The sequence below is a fragment of the Amphibalanus amphitrite genome, unplaced genomic scaffold (assembly GCF_019059575.1).
Source record: "Amphibalanus amphitrite isolate SeventyFive unplaced genomic scaffold, NRLGWU_Aamphi_draft 000089F_arrow, whole genome shotgun sequence".
NCBI classification, from domain to species: domain Eukaryota; kingdom Metazoa; phylum Arthropoda; class Thecostraca; order Balanomorpha; family Balanidae; genus Amphibalanus; species Amphibalanus amphitrite.
In genome coordinates, this window is record NW_024881585.1 from 222,337 (window position 1) to 245,943 (window position 23,607).

Consider the following 23,607-nt stretch of genomic DNA (forward strand, 5'->3'; position numbering starts at 1 on the left):
TGAGGGAGACCCGCTCCGTTCGGTGGCATCCAACGACCCCCCTACAAGACTAGAGACAACCGGCTGGCGCCAAGTGGGAGGTGAAGTCCTGGCGGCGATGGGGGTCGCTCCCCCTGTCGAACCGATACTCCCTCCACGAGAGCCTCCATGGGCCCCGACGGGCCCGGTCCACTTCTGCCTGGACGTTGGTGCAGCACTTCCTCCAGCAGCATCAGACCAACAAAGACTAGCCACCGCGACGCTCCATCTGGCGTCACTACCCCAGTGCGCCACATGGTGCTGGACAGCCGGCTCGGCATCCGGAGGCATCACCGACGGAGGAGCAGGCGCGTTCATCGAGAGACCGGACGGCGAGGTGACAGAGCTCCGCGTCGCCGCCGGCCGCCTCTGTTCCAGTTTTAGAGCGGAGATGATCGCGCTCCAAGCAGCCGCCGACTACCTAGTAGACAACCCTGCACACGAGGAGGACCCCATCATCTTCTGCACCGACTCCATGGCGGCACTCGCGCGCCTTCGCGAGGGACCGACGGCGCAGACGACACCGCTCGGAATCCAAATCTGGAGAGCCCTTCGCTCTCTGGCCTCTTCAGGACGAGCCATACACCTTCAATGGGTCCCCTCGCACTGCGGGATCCATGGAAACGAGAGGACAGACACCCTGGCGGGGGAGGCCTCCGCCCTGGACCAGAACGCAGCCACGCCACTGGACACCAGGACGATCCAGAGAGCAGCGGCAAGGCTGGCGCGCGCGAGGACAATAGCAGCCTGGCCCGACGGCTGGTACCGACAGCTACAGGGCCCCCGTCTCCCCCCGCCGATCCCGGGGGTGACCGGTCAAGCGCTGTGGACGTCCATCAGCTGCGCGCCGGACATTGGTCCAGGTCCTCACAATACCTACACCGAATCGGCAAGAAACCCTCCAATGCCTGCGCCGGGTGCGAAAACAAGAGGTGCCCCGCGGCCCGGTGCGAGCTCTGCCGCGAAGAGACGGACACCCCGGCACACGTGCTGATGCGGTGCCCCGCCCTGATGAACAGCCGATTCCGTGTATTTGGAACAATACACCCGACCCACGAGGACCTGCGCAGCAACGATGCGGTGGCGACCCTGGGGGCCGCCTTCGTCTCCCTCCAGAGCCGACTGGCTACGCCCTAGGGCTGGAGGGAAACAACAACAACAACAACAACAGCTTACTTTTACCGGCATCGTGTTCCTCTCGTCAAGACGCATCGAAAGAACTATAACTTGACCTTGAAAGGTCAACTTGAAAATTTGACCTCAGGTCAAGGTCATGACCTGACCGGAAAGGGTCATGTTGCATATCAGTCAATCCGCATCGTTGAGCTGAGCACATCTAAGGCGTTTTCACCGCTCTAGCATGCCTCTATCAGAAGTTATTTGCGAAAAACTGTTAGACACCATTCGTGACCTGAGATGACCTCAGGGGCATAAATAGGGGTCATGGACACCATTTTCATGTTCAGTGTGTCTAAACAACTTGTAATTCAGTGTTTATGAGTGTTTATAATGTCTTTCGTCCAAAAGAGGCGCATTTCAATTTTCTCCCATTGACTTATAATGGGGGGTCGCAAAATTGACCTGACCTTAGGTCACCGATATCGAAATTCCGAGATATACATTTTGTAGATACTATTACCCTTATCAATCGCTGAAAGTTTCAAAGCGATCGGTCACTCGGTGTAGCTATGGCAGACATTGAAACTTGTTATGAGGTGAGGTCACTTCAAGTGACCTGGTGACCTGACCTTGAATGACCTTGCTCTGAAATTTTCACATGTGTAGAATTGATGTATGATAAGGTGTACTATTCGCGAAAACCACAAGGGGGGTGTTCAAACACCCCCCCCCCCCCAGCAGGGCGCGGGCACGGATGAGATAGTAATTATATCATCCATAGTTATGAGATAGTGATAGATATGATATAGTGTTATATCATCCATGGCGCGGGTTAAGAAATGCATGTATCATGATCGTGAAGTAGTCACGAGAAATTGCCAAGATTTAGTTCAAGATTTTGGAAAATGCGGAACGATAATCAATAATCGAAGATAGCCATTTGATTGTTCATGGTATTGGCAGTCTAATGGCGTTTACGGCATGTCTGTATGTCTATTCTGTGATTTTATATGATTCTTTTTTTAACATATGCCGTTTTTGGTCGAAAACTCAGAAATCATAACGTCACTAAAATAACGATATCTCAAAAATTTTCCCGACTGATTTTTTAAAAACTTTGTCACAATAAACTTCAATCAATTCCCTACAGGTAACCAAAATTTGGCGCGCCTGCGGCGCGCCGTTTTTATGCTATGGCCCGGCGAAAAAAGTGGGGGCGTTTAACGCCCCCCCCAGCAACTCGCGGGTTAAGTGCGCTCCACTACAGGCCCCAGGAGTGGTACGGAACCAAATTGTGAAAGGGCGCCCAAGGAGTGGGATGGTGTCCTAGGAGTAGTGGGGTGCCCCATGGTGATGGGCGGCCCAGCCGCGTCAGGGCGCCCAGTGATGGTAGGGCGCCCCGTTGTAGCAGGGCGCCGGAGGCCCAAGTAGTGGTGGGCGCCCCAGTGGTGGTAGGGTGCCTCGTGGCGGCGGGGTGCACCAGAAACTTGGGGCGCCCCATTACCAGCGGAACGTCACATTAGTGTTACGACGCCCCAGTAGTGGTACGGCGTCCCATTTCTGATAGGGCGCCCAAAGGTGGTTGGCGCCCCAATCGTGTCTGGGCGCCGCCCTATTTATAGTCACTGTGGGCGCCCCAATGTTGATAGGGCTCTTCAGTCGTGGTAGGGTGCCCTATTACCGGTAATGAGTCCCAATCAAAGTAGGGCGCCACAGTTGCGGCAGGGCGCCCCAGTAGTGAGAGGGCCTCCGTGATTGTCGGCAGCTAATATCTGTGGGCAGACTTTTGGGCGGTTTTTACTGGGGTGGCAAAGTAAGACGACTGGGGTGGAAAACCGCACCGGGTGGGTTTGGTGAACCCTACCCCACCCCACCCCACCCCACCGGGTGGGGTGGGAAAACCGGGTGGGTTTTGCCACCCCAGTTAACATGTTAAAATAGGCCCTGCAGTGGCATCCGAACTCATGACAAAACCGCCACTGGTACAGGTGGCTACGTTCTTTAACTGCGCAGGACGTGGGGCTCAGGAAGTTGCGTCGCATTTTCCCGACTGGGAAGCGACAAATGGCGACCTTGAAACGCTACTGGAGCGCTTCGATGCGTTTTGCATCCCACGGCAAAATATCGTCATGGAACGATTCAAGTTTTATAATCGAACCCAAGGGCCGGGCGAGCCCATCCTGCAATTCGTGGCAGCTTTGAGGACCATGGCTGCAACATGCGAGTTCCCGGATCGCGACAATATGCTACGGGACCGCGTTGTGATGGGCGTGAGGGACTCCCGCACACAGTAGGCCCTTCTGAAGAAGTCTGGCCTCTCGCTCACACAGGCGATTGACATCGCTTTTGCCGAAGAAGCGGCCAGCCGTGACTCCAAGCTGATCAGCGCCGGAGACGAGCAGCGGCCGCCGACTGAGAGTGGAGTAGCTGCATCTATGGTGGCCCGACAGTGTCGCTTCTGCTGCCAATCTCACCAGATGGCTCGAAAGTATTGCCCAGCGTGCGGCAAAACGTGTGCAGTGTGCCAAGGCACGAACCACTTCGCCGGCAGCCAGCAGTGCCCGGTAGAGTTCTGCACGGCTGCAATTTTCCACAGCCTAGCCGCCCCGCAGCCGTGGCTCCACAGCCACAGCCGCCCACAGCCGTGGCAAACTGTGGGCAGCCAGCCGTCAGCCGGCCGTGGATAATTTCAATGAAATGCAACCAAATAGTATATAATAAGTTGTTTTTAGTTGAAACATATAGCCAAAAGCACATTGCAATGGGCTATAGATTCTCAAGCTCATGAAGCATCATAGGTTAAGTGGTTGTGTATCTGCTTCGGCCTGAAGCCTGATGCGCATCGCATGCCTACACAAGCCCTTGCAAGGGGTTAAGAAAGATGGGTAGGTAGGTACCTACATCAACAGAAAACATAAACAACGAACCAGAATAGAAGCACTAGCAGTGTAGACATCTAGGTAATGCCAAATCCTGAAGCATGGTTGTGGGACAGAACAACAGACCCTGATGCTTTTCATTATCAATGTTAGGGATGGAAAATGAAACTGAAGTTGATGGACTGTCAAACAGTTATTGTCTAGTCAAAACTCTTGCTTCTTTCTTACCTTGCATATTTTCTGGGGTGTGATATGCCAGGCTTGAAGCAGCCTTCTGAGCAAGTCTCAAACTAATTTGATATGCAAGGCATCAAAACACTAGTGAGCATCCAAGAAAGAAAAACATTCATCTATTTTGATTTTTCCAAATAATGATCTTCGCTCAAATCCCCACCCAAGGACGTGCGAGTCACAATTGCCTCTTTCAATCAAAAATTTTACTTGAGTTTTTCATGACGTCAATAGCAAAGAAGTGGCAATTATTTGTTTTGTGTCACTATCAACAGCCATAAAAAATTAAAACATAAATAATAATGCTAAACAATTAAAAACTTGCCCTCAAATAAAGAATCATTATCAATTATTTTTACATTTTTAGAAGAAGACGTCATTTTATTAGTAAAGTCAACACCTCGCGTAAGAAAAATTGTGTTCAGGGTTTTCACCGTCATGTGAATTACGTGTTCAGGGTTTTCACCATCATGTGAATAAACCGTAAGTAAGGTTCATGCTCACTTATTATCTAATTCCATTGGCTTCGTTGATCAGCATTTTCTGTTAGCGGTCACTCACACACCAGTTAGAACATAAAGCGCCAGTTTTATATTATGTAATAGGACTTGCCGAAAATCCAGAAATACATCTAAGAGTTATTTTAGATAATATTTTATGAAGCCTTTACCTGCCTTTACCTAGGCGTGATTTTTTTTCTATTACCTGAAATAACTATTGAATGCTCGTCTTCAATAGCTGTAAGGTGCTCTCTTAATGACCAGGTGAGATTGATTTGAGAGGGATGTGACAATGCAACATGTTGCATTTTCTGAAACTGTCAAGCTCTTGATGATGAAGGAACAATTGGTACCTATAATTAGTATTCTGTACCAAAGTGCAAACTCCCCTACAGCAAATGGCAAAACCATTACAGGTTTTCAAAGGCTTATACACTTTCAATGTTGCTGGGCATCCTTTGCATGATTTTTACAGGCTAGACTGCTTATCAGAATGTAAGATTTAGGATTTAAAATTTTATATTTGAGTACTTAAGATTGAGCTTGAAATCTCACAGCCGTGGCCACAGCCGTAGCCGTGTTCTTGGAGATATTTGCAGCCGCCCCGGCCCACAGCCGTGGGGCTGCAGCCAGCCGCGGCTGCAGCCGGCCGGTGCAGACCTCTAGTGCCCGGGGCGCGCCGCTGAGCCGCGCCCGCGCCGCCCAGCCGGCGGCAGCGCTCAGCCGACGGCGCGCCGATCAGCTGACTGGCGGCCGGCTCCAGCCGCCGCGCAGGGACGGCGGCCGGCGAGTCGGCCGGCGGCGGCGGCGGTACAGCCGGAGGTATCACCGCCAGCCAACGTCAGCCCGGAGGCTGAGTTCGACATCATGACGACCGAAGGTTTTCCAAGTAAGGCCCACAAAACACTTTTCACTGCGGGTGGAGTGCCGGTGACATTTTTAATCGACTCTGGTGCTGAATGCGGCACCATTACACGTGCTGACTATGTGCGGCTGATGGGTGACGAGCAGGGTGAGCGGCTGAGGCCGTGCTCAACGGCACTCCGCATGTATGACGGGGGACTCGTGTACACGGATGGAAAAGTGAATCTTGAACTTAGTAACCCTGTGACGGGGCACAACTGTACGCTACAATGTAAAGTAGTTCAGGCGGCTATCGCGCCGATCCTTAGTCTAAATTGACATCGCTCCGTCTAGGGCTGATCGACGTCAAGGACTGTGATCCGTTGGAGTATGTGTACCACTCTGAGACCGACCGCAGCTCTCCCACTCACGCATCCCCGCTCGCTCACTCATCTAACAGCCGGTCACGGGCACCGACCCCCGCCCCTCCGCCCAGTGGCCGGTCACGAATTATCGACCAGTATCGGGATGTGTTTGATACAAGCAAGGTGGGTCTGATTTTGAACGACTACGAGATTGTCACCGATCCCTCTGCGGCAGTGTTCGCCACGGGCCGGGCCAGCCCAACGGGCCATGGGCCGGGCTGGGCTACGGGCTGGGCCGGGCACCCAAATATCATTAGTTGACGGGCTATGGACGGGCCGGGCCAAGAGCTTTGTGGACTATGGGTTTTGCGACTAAAATTTGGAAACTGATGCAAACAAAACCCACTGGGAAAATACTAAAACTAAACCAAATTTAAGCAATGTGAAAGAAAACCTACTTGATATTGAATTTTGGGAATCTTGAGAATTATCCAATATCACATCATGTCACACATAGGAGGGTTTCATAAAAATTCCGCAGCCAAAAAGATCAGAGAATCTCTAGCATCATTAATTTGGTAATAAAAGTTAAAATGTAGTTATCAGAATAACTTACTTAGCACTACAACTCCCAAAACTAAGAAGACACTCAACAATGATGGGCTACAGGGCTACATTAAGTTTAACGCTTATATATGGCAATAGTGAGACAATTCCAACACAGTCTTTTTTCCTTCACCGACGGCTTTTTAACGAACAGAACCTTAAAAGGATACTCACGAAACACACTGTAAGTAACGAAGAATTCTACAGTGTATTTCGCGATGAAAGCTTCTTTAAATGTCCATAAATTTGTCAAAATAAATCACAACAAACCAGCATCTTCTCAACAAAATTTGGACGACGGTGAAAACAGGGCGCCTGGGGCGATTTGATCAAGGTTCGTGAAATTTACACGTGACGTTTGGCACATGGAAGGCCCATGGAGCGGGAGAGGTTCCAAATGTCACGTGACTAATATGCCCTCCGGCGCCCTGTTTTCACCGGCGTCCCAAAATTTGCGATCATGGCGCTATGTTAATGTGGCGGCATCTAGGCAGTATACACAACAGTATATCAAATAAAAACGTTTTTTAAGTAAGTATCAAGGTGAAAAACAAAATAAACAAATAAAAAATAAAACCCAAATCACGAAGTCTGAAGACTCGAACGAAAAACAAAATAAAAACTTGATCATATATGTTTTATTATAAAATTGGTCAGAATCGCTACCTGCCGCAGCTGCGACAATTAAGAAGTGTTCGCTCATTTTCAATTGATGATGATGATGCGTAAAAGTCGCAAAACTACCCAATGACATTTCAAGCTCACCATGTTTTCTGCTTACGCTGCCAGCGATATCCATATCTTGAAAAGAGCCTAACATAGAATAGCAAGGAAAGCAGCAGATAGTTGTCCACAGAGATTCGGTTGACACGTGGGCATGAATTGAAAATAGATTAAATCAGGTTTGCTGATAAATGGATGGATTTTCTCTTTTTTGGAAGACAGTGCTAAAGCTAGTGTCACCTATTTTGTATGCTTTCTCAGGCTTTTGATATTGCAGCATCAAAGGAGTGAATTTAACAGCAAGGTCAATCCCAGACAGATTCATCAATTCCCATAATTCAAGCTTTTTTTCTGCTGGTAAGTGCTGGGAAGTATAGAGTAAGTTGCAATTTGCAAATACTTTCTTCAAGTATGCATTAGTCACCAATTATGCATGATAATGTTCACACACATCAGCTTGCAAGATAACTTTACTCATAGAATGTAGTTAATATAATCATGTAAACTTTTTATAGGTGTGTAATCATGACCTAATTGACTGAGGTGCTTGCTGTTACTGTTAAAATTTGTGCCATAGGTACTTGAAATGATTATATTCATTGAAAAGAAGGGAGTCATGATTGCCATGTTAATATTCATGCAATTTGAATTGTTCTCAAAATAGTGTAATCAATCATGCTTATTATAGCAGTAGACTAAGACAATAACTAGATTGCTATTTTTGACGGGCCGGGCCGGGCTGGGCTTGGACATATTTGCCAAGAGCGGGCTACGGGCTGGGCCGGGCTCTGAACCCATGGGCCCGGGCCGGGCTGGGCTGGGGATTTTGGGGCCCGTGGCGAACACTGCTCTGCGGTCCCCGTGGTCGACGCTCCTCGCAGGGTCCGTATTCACGTGAGGGACAAACTGAAACGGAAGTTGGACGAGCTCGAGGCTCTTGGCGTCGTGTCACCGATCGTTGAACCCACTGACTGGGTTTCCCACCCCGTGATCGTAGATAAGCCGTCAGGTGACATCCGACTCCCGACTGCATCGACCCCCGCCACCTAAACAAGGCGGTGCGCCGGGAGCACTATCCAGCCCCGACTGTTGACGAGATAACCGCGCGTATGAGTGATGCTAAAGTGTATAGCGTGTTGGATGCCGCAAACGCCTTCTGGCAGATCGGATTGTCGGAGGCGTCAGCGCGTTTGTGTTGCTTCCACACACCCTTCGGCCGGTACGTGTGGAAGCGCCTGCCGTATGGTGTTACTTCGAGCCCTGAAATCTGGCAGCGAGTCATCAATGATCTAGTTAGTGGTCTACGCGGCGTAGAGGTTATCGCCGATGATGTAGTGGTTGTAGGCAGGGGGCGTCCATGTCTGAGGCGGAGGATGATCACGATCGAAATCTCTGTGCGTTCCTCGATCGTGCTCGATCCAGGAACTTGGTGCTCAACCCGGACAAATTCCGCTACAAGGTCCTGGAGATCAAGTGGATGGGTCATGTCCTGACCTCCGAGGGAGGCATGCGGCCAGATCCGGCGAAAGTCGCGGCTGTTCACGAGTACCCAGTCCCCAATGACGTGCCCAGTCTGAAACGGTTTCTAGGCATGGTCAGTTTTCTCTCCCGCTACATTCCGAACGTCTCCCACCTCCTGGCCCCGCTCCGCGCGCTGACACAGTCGCGCAACGAGTGGTCGTGGTCCCACGTGTGTCAAAGCGCATTTGACCGAGTCAAAACGCTGCTGACGAGCGCGCCAGTTCTGAAATTCTACGATCCGCGGTCACCGGCTACCGTCCAACAGTGTTCGCCACGGGCCGGGCCAGCCCAACGGGCCATGGGCCGGGCTGGGCTACGGGCTGGGCCGGGCACCCAAATATCATTAGTCAACGGGCTATGGACGGGCCGGGCCAAGAGCTTTGTGGACTATGGGTTTTGCAACTAATGTCAATTTAAGAAAATTTGGAAACTGATTCAAACAAAACCCACTGGGAAAATACTAAAACTAAACCAAATTTAAGCAATGTGAAAGAAAACCTACTTGATATTGAATTTTGGGAATCTTGAGAATCATCCAATATCACATCATGTCACACATAGGAGGGTTTTCATAAAAATTCCGCAACCAAAAAGATCAGAGAATCTCTAGCATCATTAGTTTGTTAATAAAAGTTAAAATGTTGTTATCAGAATAACTTACATAGCACTTCAACTCCAAAAACTAAGAAGCCACTCAACAATGATCGGCTACAGGGCTACATTAAGTTTAACACTTATATATGGCGATAGAGAGACAATTCCAACACAGTCTTTTTTCCTTCATCGACGGCTTTTTAACGAACAGAACCTTAAAAGGATACGAAACACACTGTAAGTAACGAGGAATTCTACAGATTATTTCGCGATGAAAGCTTCTTTAAATGTCCATAAATTTGTCAAAATAAATCACAACAACAACAAACCAGCCCCTTCTCAACAAAATTTGCGATCATGGCGCTATGTTTATGTGGCGGCATCTACAGTAGGTAGATGTAGGTAGTATACACAACAGTATATCAAATAAATACGTTTTTTAAGTAAGTATCAAGGTGAAAAACAAAATAAAACAAATAAAAAATAAAACCGAAATCACGAAGTCTGAAAACTCGAACGAAAAACAAAATAAAAATGTGATCATATATGTTTTATTATATAATTGTTCAGAATCGCTATCTGCCGCAGCTGCGACAATCAAGAAGTGTTCGCTCATTTTCAATTGATGATGATGATGCGTAAAAGTCGCAAAAGTATCCAATGACATTTCAAGCTTACCATGTTTTCTGCTTACGCTGCTAGCGATATCCATATCTTGAAAAGAGCCTAGCATAAAATAGCAAGGAAAGCAGCAGATAGTTGTCCACAGAGATTCAGTTGACACGTGGGCATGAATTGAAAATAGATTAAATCAGTTTTGCTGATAAATGGATGGATATTCTCTTTTTTGGAAGACAGTGCTAAAGCTAGTGTCACCTATTTTGTATGCTTTCTCAGGCTTTTGATATTGCAGCATCAATGGAGTGAATTTAACAGCAAGGTCAATCCCAGACAGATTCATCAATTCCCATAAGTCAAGCTTTTTTCTGCTGGTAAGTGCTGGGAAGTATAGAGTAAGTTGCAAATACTTCCTTGAAGTATGCATTAGAGTCACCAATTATGCATGATAATGTTCACACACATCAGCTTGCAAGATAACTTTACTCATAGAATGTAGTTAATATAATCATGTAAACTTTTTATAGGTGTGTAATCATGACCTAATTGACTGAGGTGCTTGCTGTTACTGTTAAAATTTGTGCCGTAGGTACTTGAAATGATTATATTCATTGAAAAGAAGGGAGTCATGATTGCCATGTTAATATTCATGCAATTTGAATTGTTCTCAAAATAGTGTAATCAATCATGCTTATTACAGCAATATGTAGACTAAGACGATAACTAGATTGCTATTTTTGACGGGCCGGGCCGGGCTGGGCTTGGACATATTTGCCAAGAGCGGGCTACGGGCTGGGCCGGGCTCTGAACCCATGGGCCCGGGCCGGGCTGGGCTGGGGATTTTGGGGCCCGTGGCGAACACTGCCGTCCAGTGCGATGCCTCGAGCTATGGCCTCGGCGCCGTCCTGCTTCAGGGGGGACAGCCTGTCACATATTGTTCCCGCTCACTCACGGCATGTGAAATCGCGTACTCCCAGCTGGAAAAAGAACTACTGGCGATCAGATTGCGTTGACGCGGCTCGATCAGTATGTGTATGGCCGGCACGTGACTGTGGAGACAGATCACAAACCGCTGGTACCGATCATGGCAAAACCCCTGTGTGATGCCCCGCTGCGTCTTCAGCGGATGCTGCTTCAGCTCCAACGGTACGATTGTAAAATTGTGTATCGTCCCGGCTCACAGGTCCCAGTAGCCGATGCCCTGAGCCGAGCCCCAGTCAAAACGCCGCAAGCCGCGTTCGCTGTGGAGACCTCGTCAGTCGTCACTTCGCCTCGTTAATGGCATATCTGTGTCTCCGCAGCGGCTGGAGGCGATTCGGGCCGCCACTGAGGCGGACCCTTTTCTGACGACGGTCATCCGACAGCTGCAGCTGGGATGGCCGGATGACCGGCGCCGCCTGCCGGCCAGTCTAAGGGCCTTCCACCACCTCCGTGGGGAGTTGGCCTTGGAATACGGCCTGCTATATAAGGGACGGTGTCTGGTGATACCCTCGTCTCAGCAGCGGGACATCATTACCAGACTTCACAGCACCCACATCGGGGTCGCCTCAATCCTCCGGCTGGCGCGACAGAATGTGTTCTGGGTCGGGATGACAGCCATTATAAAGAGGCAGTCCTCCGGTGTCCGGTTTGCCTGGCATACCGGACCTCGCAGCCACCAGAAACTCTGTCCCCGCACGAGATACCGAGTCGGGTCCGTATCAAAGCGTCCAAAACCGCAGCACCCAAAGTACGCAACATCCAAAACCGCAGCGTCCAAGGTACGCACGTCCAAAATAGTCCAAAATCGGGTTTATAGGGGGCATTCACAAAGTCCAAAACCGAAACATCCAAAACCGCAACGTCCAAAAACGTATCATCCAAAAAACGCAACATCCAAAGACGCAACATCCAAAGTACGTAACCTTCAAAACCACAACGTCCAAGACCACGACATCCAAGGCACGCAACATCCAAAACCAACCTAACCTAACCTAACCTAACCTATTAGAGAGAGAAAATATATGAAAAAATGACCTCCTCGACATTTAAAATTATTTGAATAGCCAAATATTTTTGTATTGATATTTCGACCAACAGGTCTTCTTCAGAATAAGACAATGTACACAATTGTACGAGAACGAGAATACAATAATTGATGCAGCAGACTTAAGTCTGCTGCATCAATTATTGTATTCTCGTTCTCGTACAATTGTGTACATTGTCTTATTCTGAAGAAGACCTGTTGGTCGAAATATCAATACAAAAATATTTGGCTATTCAAATAATTTTAAATGTCGAGGAGAGGTCATTTTTTCATATATTTTCTCTCTCTAATATTCATAATGTTCCTCGCAAGAGCGCTCCAAAGAATAAGTTCTAACCTAACCTAACCTAACCTAACCTAACCGAACCGAGCCTAACCTAACCTACTGATTTTTGCCTATCCCTAACCCAACCTAACCTAACCTAACCTAACCTACTGATTTTTGCCTACCGGGGATAAGGAAATATAGGAATATAGGACGGTAAACTTTAATTCGCGCCACTTTCGCCTCCTGCAGCTCCTATTTTCTTGTTGCGCAAAACTGAAAGATTTTGCGCGTGCCGACGTCACACATGTGACGTCATACGCCGAAGGGCGGAGCCTGGCACCCGAGAGACCCCTACTGCGCATGCGTGGTGCAAAATTTTGCAGTAGGATGCGCTGCCCGAACAGGGCTCTGGTGTCAAATTAATTCCATCATCTGGATAGCACGTCAACATTCTTTTTCTCATTTTGCAACAACCGTATACTATTTGGCGCGACTAGCCTCAGAAATGTTCTGAAACTAAAACCGTTTCTTCGCAATCAACTTAGCCCACGTCACCCCAGCTTATGCACGACAAAAATAAAATAATGCTTCAGGATCACTGGCCTGAATTCCAATGCTTAGTTTACTCAAAACCGGTGTGGCTGAGGCACTATTCGCTACATCCGTGGCGGCCACCATTGTGTTGCATTTTTTTCGGTAAGCTGTAAGTTAAACCGCGCCCTGCTGGGGGTCCTGGATTTCCACGCCCTGCTGGGGGGTGTTTGAACACCCCCCCCTTCTAACTCGGCTCCTGGGCCACGTAGCGATACGCGGAAGGCGGCGTTCGAAAGAGCGTCAAAAATAATGAGGAAATCACTTCGGTCAATTTTTTTGGTCAGGTCAAAGGTCAGGTCACCAGAGGTCATTAAGGGCAAAATTTCGCCGATTTCCAGGTCGAATGTCGACAATTTCCAAGAAGCCAACGCATAACTCGGGAACCAATAGAACTACAGCGCCGCGGAAAAGCGCATTCGATAGCCCTATTAACGCCCTTTCTGAGTAATTTTCTCAGATTTGACCTAACGTCAACGGTTTTGCCTGCAGGGGGCAAAAACTGCAAAAATAGCCGATTTTTTAAACAGGGGTCACGAACACCATTTTCATGTTCAGTGTGTCTAAACCACTTGGAATTCAGTGTTTGGGAGTGTTTATAATGTCTTTCGTCCAAAAGAGGCGCATTTCAATTTTCTCCCATTGACTTATAATGGGGAGGTCGCAAAATTGACCTGACCTTAGGTCATCGATATCAAAATTCTGAGATATACATTTTGTATATGCTATTGCTCTTAGCAATCGCTGAAAGTTTCAAAGCGATCGGTCACTCGGTGTAGCTATGACAGACATTGAAACTTTTTATGAGGTGAGGTCACTTCAAGTGACCTGGTGACCTGACCTTGAATGACCTTGGTCTGAAATTTTCACAACATGTGAAGAATTGATGTGTGATAAGGTGTACCAAAAACGGCGGCGCGGATGGGGGGTGTTCAAACACCCCCCCCCCCCCCAGCAGGGCGCGGGTTAATAAGGAAAGGGTTGGTGAGTGGGTTGAAAACAGTCCTCACCCTCCAATCCCCTTCTTCTGGAAACATAAGTAACTGAAAGATCTGGCGATGGTTTATCCACCTCTTCTGCCGCCGCGCTGCGAGGCCTCGATTCGTTCGGTATGTGGCTTCCTGAGCGGTCCTCCCCGGAGGCAAGGTGAAAAGTCATGGCCTGTATCATAAATTTATACGTTGCTGAATATGTTTTATAGTTCTTCCAAGGCCTTGGACACCGTTTTATTATATCGGATAAGCATTGCACTTTCTTGTTAATCAATACATTTAAAGAAAACTTTATCATAGCCTCGTACTGCGGCATTGTAGTTCTGCTTACGGTAGCCTCTTTATGATACGGGCCACCACCACCTCCACTGCGCTGGAGCTCTGGCGTTCTACCCCTCCCCGCTACGGACCGGCCCTCGGGCTAGGTGTGTTAGTACTGAGTGCAAACGTGTAGTAGTCACGTGACATTCATTCACGTAGCGGGAACGCACAGTGATGCAAATGGGGTTCACGAGTGGCCATAAATACGAAAAAGGCCCAAAATTCAAGCTCACTTAATCGAATAAATCGTAATATGGTCAGTCAGGCAAATGTTTGGGGTGTCTGAAAAAGTATGATTTTATTGTTTTTGTCAAAACCGGCCTCGTGTATGATTGTCAGAAGTCGAGACATTTTCGATGTCGTAAAATGACTGTCAGGTACTTGAAATTCAAGTGCCGCTAGCGTGCGTTCATGTCATACAAACTGCAAAAATTATACATGAAAATGATCCCCGAGATCTGCTGCTTCTAATGCCACGTCATAAAAAGCCGTATCTATTTTGGTTTGGTGGTGAGCTAACCATTTGTAATCATGTTGCAACCGCAGTTTTTTACCAAAAATATTTGCCTTCAATTCACCGACAGCACTTCACACAGTGTGTGTCCGTTAGTGCACCATATCATAGCATTCCCTAATCATTTCTGAGTCGCATAGTGAAAGAATTAAGGCGCTAGCACAGGGCTGACCGGCACTACAGAAGTTTTCGTCCGGCACGGTCGGGTGCCGCGGCGCAGCGGGTGGCCCGGGCGGCCGCGCCGCCGCGCCGCCCGGACGCCGCGCGGCGGCACCCACCCGCCCACTGCGCGCCCACTGCGGCACCCAACCGCCCGGACAAAAACCTATGTAGCACCTAGAGATGTCAATCGGATACCAACTTTTTGGTATACCGATACCAAACCGATACCAACTTGGTATTTGGTATTTCAATCCTAATGTGTTTGGTATTTTGTTGGTATTATGAACGCTTACCAATGTATAAGAGGCTAAGAAATTGGTAAATAGTTGGTATTTCCCTCATCTTTCAAAGTTGGTTCGGTTTCGGTATTTCCCCACGGTTTTGGTTGGTATTTGGTTTGGTATCGGTATTCCGATTTTCTGTAATTGACATCACTAGACTAGCACCGGTCAGCCCTGTGCTAGCGCCTTAATTCTTTCACGATGCGACTCAGAAATGATTAGGGAAGGCTATGGTATGGTGGACTAACGGGCACACACTGTGTTAAGTGCTGTAGGCGAAGCGAAAGCATTTTTTTCTTAGTAAAAAACTGCGATTGCAACATGATGATAAATAGTCAGATTACCGCCAAAGCGAATAAGACACGGCTTTTTGTGACCCGGCATTAGAAGCAGAAGGCTTTGGGGATCATTCCCATGCATAATTTTTTTTCAATTTGTACGAAATGAACGCAAACCAGCGGCGTTTGAACTTGCGAGTGTCTGACCGTCATTTTACGACCTAGAAAATGTCACGACTTCTGACGATTATACACGAGGCCGGTTTTGACAAAAACATGAAAACCATGTGATTTCAGATGCCCCAAACATTTGTCTACTCGGCCATATCGCAATTAACTCGATTTGGTAAACTTGACTTTTGGGTATTTATGGCCACTCGTGAACCCCATTTGCATCACTGTGGAACGGAAGCTATAGGCGATACCAAGGACGGCTCTGGGGAGGCAACCGGCACGGAAAAATAGCACGATTGTAGTTTTGAAAGAATATATGTTGCGGTAAGAGGAATTATACAAAACATACGTCCTAGGATGAAACATGTGTTATTCCTCCATACTTTGGGCTACATTTCCTTTCTCCAATGGCCAGCACTTAGCAAATAATAGCACAATTCTAAATTGGTAATATATGTGTACAGTAGCAACTGCGGGTCCCTGTACCAGCTGTTCATTACATCCCAAGTGATTTTCAAAACCTTCCTTAGTCTTCTATGGCAATGAGCGTCTATAAAGCGTTTTTGCCCTCTTCGAGTAAAATACGGTACATACAGAAAATTCGTGATGAATTTGAGCCAGGCTCGTTTTATGATGTCAGACCATCGCTAACATAAAGTTTGAAGCATGCAAATTAAGACTGGATAGACAATATGAAGCTTTCTTGCAAGATTATGAGCTGAGCTGCTACGCAAATTATGGCGTCCTAACCGGGAGGTTTGGATCACCCACCCCCGGTGATCCTAAATAAATAAAAAGATGCTTTCATTAAATGTCCGCGTCAATTAGTTTTATTTTTGTCGCGCAAGGTCGAAAATTTAACTCGAATTTCATTCGAACAGAAAAATATTATTCATCTTATTTCATGGTGCATGATTGAGTCTACCAAAATACATATGGGCCCAAGTGACCTCCACGAAGCACGCTGTTCGCCGCTTATGCGGTTCCTGGGCTCTAAGAGAGATCGAGGTAGATACCAGCTACGAGTATTATTCTCATTGTGGAGAAAATAATATGAAACATGGCACCGGCCCATACCTCCCAGGCCATGGCCCATACCTCCCGGTGCATTTTGATGGATCGAAAAAGCACATGATTTATTGAAAGTTATCTCGAGACAAACTAGTTGATCCCAGATGCCTAATATCAGGCACACGTTGCAGGCGAAAGGCAATTTCACGTACACAGAGTGAAAAACCGAGCCTAGCCACTGCCCACTGGAAGAAAATTGCCTTTTCACAAAACCGGCCCATACCTCCCGGGTCTCCCCTACCTCCCGGGTCTCCCCAAATTGTAAAAAGCTACAGCAAAACAGATTCTTTTTTGCAGGCGTGGGCCAAAGTTGCCCTTGGTGGCCAAAGTTGCATGACACTACGGTATTGGAATATTCCCGATGCGTATGGGTGGGGTGGCCCCTTATGCACGTGCCACGTGCAAAACGAAGAGGTGTCTGTTTTGTAACAATTGCAATATCTCGGTAACTACTGGGCCGATTGCGCTGAAAGTTGGCATGTAGGTAGGCACCCACTAGGCAATGCATATCCATGCGTCACAGTTGGGGTGCTGCTGAACGTGCGCACGTGCAGGAGTTGATTCCAGATCTTGAGAACGGCTGAACCGATTGCGATGAAATTTCATACATGGTTAGGGCCCGGTTAGTAGGGTGCCGTGCAAAAGTCAGTTGGGAGTTGGGACCCATTTGGCACGTGCGCACGTGCAGTGTACCGCTTTCAGATCTCGAGAACGGATAGGCCGATTACGCTCAAATTTGGCACATCGCTAGGGACCGGTTAATAGGGTGCAGTGCACAATTAGTTGGAGGTACCCCTCGCAAGTTCGCACGTGCAAGGCCCACCCTCTCGCTCGTTCCGTTGGTCGCCCCAAAAGGCGTCCTACTGGTCGGACATATCGTAAGGAAACCGAAAGTTGCAAATCTATAATTTGACTTCTGACGTCACTGTGACGTCATTTGAAATGGGATCGACCCTAAATTTAAACACAACCTCGACTAGGTATTCAGGAAGATTTGTGCAAGGTAGTGGTGTCATTTTGCAAAAAGTGGCTGACCGATACCGACCGAAACCGAAATTTGGGAAAATTTCCGACTGAATAGCGACCGATAACATCCCAAGACAGAATTTGACCGAGATTGGACGGAAATTCTATTTGCTATTATTTTACCCCCGAAACCAAATTATTTGGTAAATTTTGATTGAAAATAACAGGAAATAACATTTCAATCCAAGTTCAGTCAACTCTTAGCCACTACAAAATACACTTTGTGGTAGAAATAGCATCGCTAAGGGTAGGGGTAACACATGGACCTCAGCATTTCACAGATTTGATTAATTAGAATTGTCCAGAATCTACTGTGGTCTATGTAAGGAAGAATACTCATTCATGTTGCAAAAGCACGATCAATTGGTAAGTCTAATGGTGGGTAATAGATATGATACAATAAAATAATTAAATGTTCATGACAACATTCCCTAGGAGAAAAGGCAGAATCAAAACACCACAAAACACATTGTTTGGAAACTGGCCTTGAGTCTTGAGATGTGGTCTGAGATACTCTACAAAGAATCTGACACTGAAAATCCAGCTGAAAAGGCAGGTATTAGGTAGCCCTAAGCCTGAATTTCGTCCCAAAAATGAAATGATGATTAACTTAACTGGCATGTTGTACAGGGTGTCTCAAAAGTTCGTTGACAGGTACCAGCCATGCTTTTTGTCAATAATTCTGAATCAACAAGAAACTAACAGTCGAAATTTTGCATGGGCATTGGTGACAACCTTCCTCAAGCAGTCTCATTGTTTTCAAGTGCATTCGACCCTTCATGAGCTCACAAAAAGGGTTCACCTCTGACCATGGGTCATGCACGAAAATGTAGGTTGCAAAGTCGGGTATGTTGTGAAACTCTCTGTTTCAGGAGTAATGGGAATGGTTAAGTCGGAAATGGCACATGGCTAAGTGTCGGCGAGGATGAGTGCAACATGATGATCATCTCATAAAAACGGTGGCTAAAATTTTTGAAGTACGAAACCATGCGAGACTAACGGCGTTTTGAACGACCCTCGCACGACAGCAGACTCGTGTTCCGGAAAGCAGCTGAACATGCGGTCATAACTATTGAAAACTGGCAAGAAGCTCACAGACAGAGGTTACCCATTTTCAAAAAGTGCAGGTCATCGTAAAATAAAGACAAATTATTATTTAAAATTGTTTATTATATCTATAACGCTAATTTTTGGGACAATAACACAAAAATCGTCAATGCCAAGGACACCTGACCCTCCAAAAGTGTCAGTTATTGTAAAATTTTATCTAACGAAGTTTCAAGAGGCAGATCTGCAGCGAATCATTTTCTTTAACCCGCGCCCGGCTGGGGGTCCTGGATTTCCACGCCCTGCTGGGGGGTGTTTGAACACCCCCCCTTCTAACTCGGCTCCTGGGCCACGTAGCGATACGCGGAAGGCGGCGTTCGAAAGAGCGTCAAAAATAATGAGGAAATCACTTCGGTCAATTTTTTTGGTCAGGTCAAAGGTCAGGTCACCAGAGGTCATTAAGGGCAAAATTTCGCCGATTTCCAGGTCGAATGTCGACAATTTCCAAGAAGCCAACGCATAACTCGGGAACCAATAGAACTACAGCGCCGCGGAAAAGCGCATTCGATAGCCCTATTAACGCCCTTTCTGAGTAATTTTCTCAGATTTGACCTAACGTCAACGGTTTTGCCTGCAGGGGGCAAAAACTGCAAAAATAGCCGATTTTTTAAACAGGGGTCACGAACACCATTTTCATGTTCAGTGTGTCTAAACCACTTGGAATTCAGTGTTTGGGAGTGTTTATAATGTCTTTCGTCCAAAAGAGGCGCATTTCAATTTTCTCCCATTGACTTATAATGGGGAGGTCGCAAAATTGACCTGACCTTAGGTCATCGATATCAAAATTCTGAGATATACATTTTGTATATGCTATTGCTCTTAGCAATCGCTGAAAGTTTCAAAGCGATCGGTCATTTGGTGTAGCTATGACAGACATTGAAACTTTTTATGAGGTTAGGTCACTTCAAGTGACCTGGTGACCTGACCTTGAATGACCTTGGTCTGAAATTTTTACAACATGTGTAGAATTGATGTATGATAAATTGTACCAAAAACGGCGGCGCGGACGCCGCCGTTTTTGGGATATTCGCGAAAAACCACAAGGGGGGGGGGGTGTTCAAACACCCCCCCAGCAGGGCGCGGGTTAAAACACAAAATCCCGATAAAACCACACGATGGACAGGTTTGGGCCGTTTACAAAGGAACATCTCCCGAGGAAAACACTCCGCAACCGAGTGAAGGTCTTGGCATGGGGAATGACGAGCGCTTGGAATTTGCAAAATGTGCACAATGTGTCTGAGAAACAGACGTCCCACACATTCTGCTACCATATGATGCGAAAAATTTACTCCTGGCACTTCCCGTTTGTTCAGGACTGGGGTTGTTTTGAAAAGGAAAATGGCGCTTGGGATGTCGGCGCCAGTCATTCATGAAGGAGTTAGCGCCAGAGAATGCCTACAAAATACTCATGAATGGTGTCGATGCAAGCTGTCGGCTTCAGGGAAAATCAGATGTTGCCGGGGAGCTAGTCAAAACTAAATCCGACGCAGAAACTGCAGGGGATTCCCCTGCAAGAGCTTGAAAGCTGGTAACCTTTTATCAGCCTCCGGCAGCTGACGGAGCAACAAAAATCGGTATGGGCTAATATTTTTGGAGATACAGCAAAGGGGTTGGTTTCCAACCTTCTTAATCAGTCGTCAAAGCATGCGTATTTGTCTAGTGTACACACAGACACCAAAACCTTATACTTTTGGCCGGTTCTTATATGCTTTATTGGCATGGGAAATGTGTAAACGAACTTTTGAGACACCCTGTATTATCCTTACAAGAAAACACAAAATGCAGACAAAACTAATACAAAGTGGCGCAAAATAATAAAAGAACCATGGATTGACTTTGAAAATCCTCTCCCCTTATGAAAGGATGTAAGATGATGACTTAATTTTTATTCAAATGCCCTTTTGGTTCAACTATTAACGCGCGCCCCAGTGGCGGTCTCAGCCAACTTCGCCCTATGTGGGGGGGGGGGGGGGGCATATGTTACCACCCACCTCTAACTCAAAAACTAAGAGGGCTAGAAAGACGCGGTAAAAAAGCAGTCGATGGCTCTTAATGCGTACGTTTGAAAGTGTTTTGTCATTTTTCATCTAAGAGCAATATTGGGGTCACTGGAGGTCATCAAAGGTCATAATTTGCCAAATGCATTATATTTTTCAGAAAACATGCATTTATTTCACGAACTATGATAGCTAGAAAAACGCATGGAAAAGCAATCGATAGCTCTTTAGCTCTTCTTTTGATAAGGTAATAATCAAAATTGACCTCAGGTCAACGGTTTAGCCTCCAGAGGGCAAAAACTCCAAAAATAGTTGTTTTTACGAAAAGCGTTTTTCGACAATAACTTTTGACTAAAAAAAGCCACGATATTTCTATTGCCAGAATCGTGTTCCTCTCGCCGAGACGCGTCGAATGAACTATGATTTGACCTTGAAAAGTCAACTTTAAAATTTGACCTCAGGTCAAGGTCATGTTCTGACCGGAAAAAGTAACGTTGCATATCATTCGATGCGTCTCAACAAGACAAACACAATTAGGCCATCCCCAGCGTTCTATCTCTTTCCAATCGAGAGTTATTGGCAAAAATCTGTTTGTAGCCTCAAATGACCTCCGATGACCTTTCTAGAGGCTATCAGCAAAAAGACACCATGGTCGTCACGAGTGGTCCAAGCATTGTGATTCTGAAATAATTGGACTGCTCCTATGCGTACACACGGATCTAGAGGCATTTTCATTTTTCTCCATTGACTTATAATGGTAAGGTCACGCCACTGGCCTGACCTTAGGTCACGGATATAAAAAATCCGAAATATATAAATTATAGGTGCCCATACCATCATGCAATCCACCAAGTTTCAAACCTTTCTGACAAACACTGCAGGCTGGAGAGGATTGCAAACTTTTTTAGGCTTGTTCAGTTAACTTGACCTGGTGACCTGACCTGACATGACCTGGGGTCAAAAATTTCACACCTTGTCCAAAATTGATGTACAAAAAGGTACCCCAAAAATCGCGATAGGGTGTTAACATATGCCCCCCCCCCACTGGGGCAAAGGTTAACCTTCCAGGCGGTGGGGGGGGGGGCATTTTTTGCCCCCCCCCTTTAGTTTTTTCAATATATCTCGAGAACCGCTGCGCCGATCGTCACCAAACTTTCAGTACCCTCCCGGGAACAGCTAGCGCACATGGTGACCAAAAATTTTGCAAAGGCTATGATAGGTTGGCCGCTAATGACGTCAGAGTGACGTCATTTTTGCCATTTTCGACCCAAAAAAAGGTTTCGCGGGAAGAGCTGTCAGGCCTACAGCTTTAGAGATACAGAAAAATGTTTCATACATAAAAGGTGTGGAATCAAAAGGACTACAAAGCTGCTATTTTGGTTTTTCGAATTTTTCGGCTTTTGACCCCCAAAAATAAAAAAATAGATTTTTTTTAATATAATAGCCAAAAAATCCAAAAAGTTTTTTGAATTTCGAAAAAAACGGAATATATGTGATAGTCCCTACCGCCTTCTATCTACATACTAAATTTGAGATCGATACCTCTTTTTTTGGCCAAGTTAGAGCGAAAAAACTGTTCAAAATTTATGACGTCAAATTTTCAAACTCAATTTTTAGCAATTCTAGACCTCGTAGCGCAAAACAAAGACCACCATTAGACTCCCCGTGACGAGCTGCATCGAATCGATACCCATTTTATGCAAAAATATCAACTTTGAAATTTGACCTTTTTTGACCTGACCTTGACCTGACCTCCACCAGAAAGTGACCTAAACCGTACCTGATGGTCTTATAACCAGCACCATTGAGTTGGAAATGAAAAACTGGCCATAAAACATGCATCGCATAACCTTAGTAAAGTTGGGCTCATGTGGTGACCCTTGGTGACCTTTGGTGACCTGACCTGTGACCTGACCTGGTATGACCAGTGACCTCTAATAGCAACATATGTACTAGACAACTGACGCCTTATCGCTGATTTTCGACAAAATGCGTTTTACTCGGTGTTATAGCGCTTTCCCTAGAAGCCCCGTGAACGGTGAACATTTTATCTTTGACCTGACCTGTGACGTCATCGGTGACCCCGAGGTCAATGAAATTTGGTTTCCTTCGACAAATTTGACAGGGCTATCGAACGCCGTTTGAATTTTCCGGATCCGTCCAGTAGTTTCGGAGATACGGGGGGGGGGCAAAAAATGCCCCCCCCCCCACCGCGCGGAAGGTGGCTGGTAGGCCCACCGCCTGCCGGGTTAAAAGGAAATTAATTTTCTTGTAGTGAATTACACTCACAATGTTGATTTCATAAGAATTCAATATTGTGTTGGATCATTTACTTCAATAAAATTATTCACGAGGCAGCATGTTACAGTCCAAAAACTTTTTTGCAGCAACTGAATTTGAAATCTTTCAGTCGTGGCCACAGCCGTAGCCGTGCTCTTGGATATATTTAAAGCCGCCCCGCCCCCTAGCCGTTTGGATGTAGCCGGCCTTTGCAGACCTCTACTGTGGACCCACCTGCAACTGAGCCGTACGGCCGGCCACGCTGTCTGCCAACACGTTCTTGATAAAGACGCCCGATAGGATGGTACTGCCGGGCGTGACGGCACACAGGTCCACCTTGCCGCCCACAATGGAGATACCCAGCGCCTGGGAGGCCGAGTGGCGTCGCAGCAGCACACGCCGCTCGGCACCCCAGTGTTGCGCCGGCGCTGCCGGTGGCGGCGCCCGCCGCGCGCCCTGCCGGCAGTGCAACACACATTATTACTTCACTGTCTTCACCCGT

General features: G+C 46.9%; 1 protein-coding gene across 1 annotated transcript in view; it reads right to left on the reverse strand.

The window, feature by feature from the left end:
* Positions 1 to 23,607, reverse strand: part of LOC122380010 (multiple PDZ domain protein-like) — a 174,907-nt gene that overhangs the window by 150,759 nt on the left and 541 nt on the right. Inside the window, exon 2 of the mRNA XM_043362741.1 lies at positions 23,340 to 23,561. Within this exon, the coding sequence (XP_043218676.1) occupies positions 23,340 to 23,561 (222 nt within the window). The remainder of the gene's footprint in view (positions 1 to 23,339; positions 23,562 to 23,607) is intronic.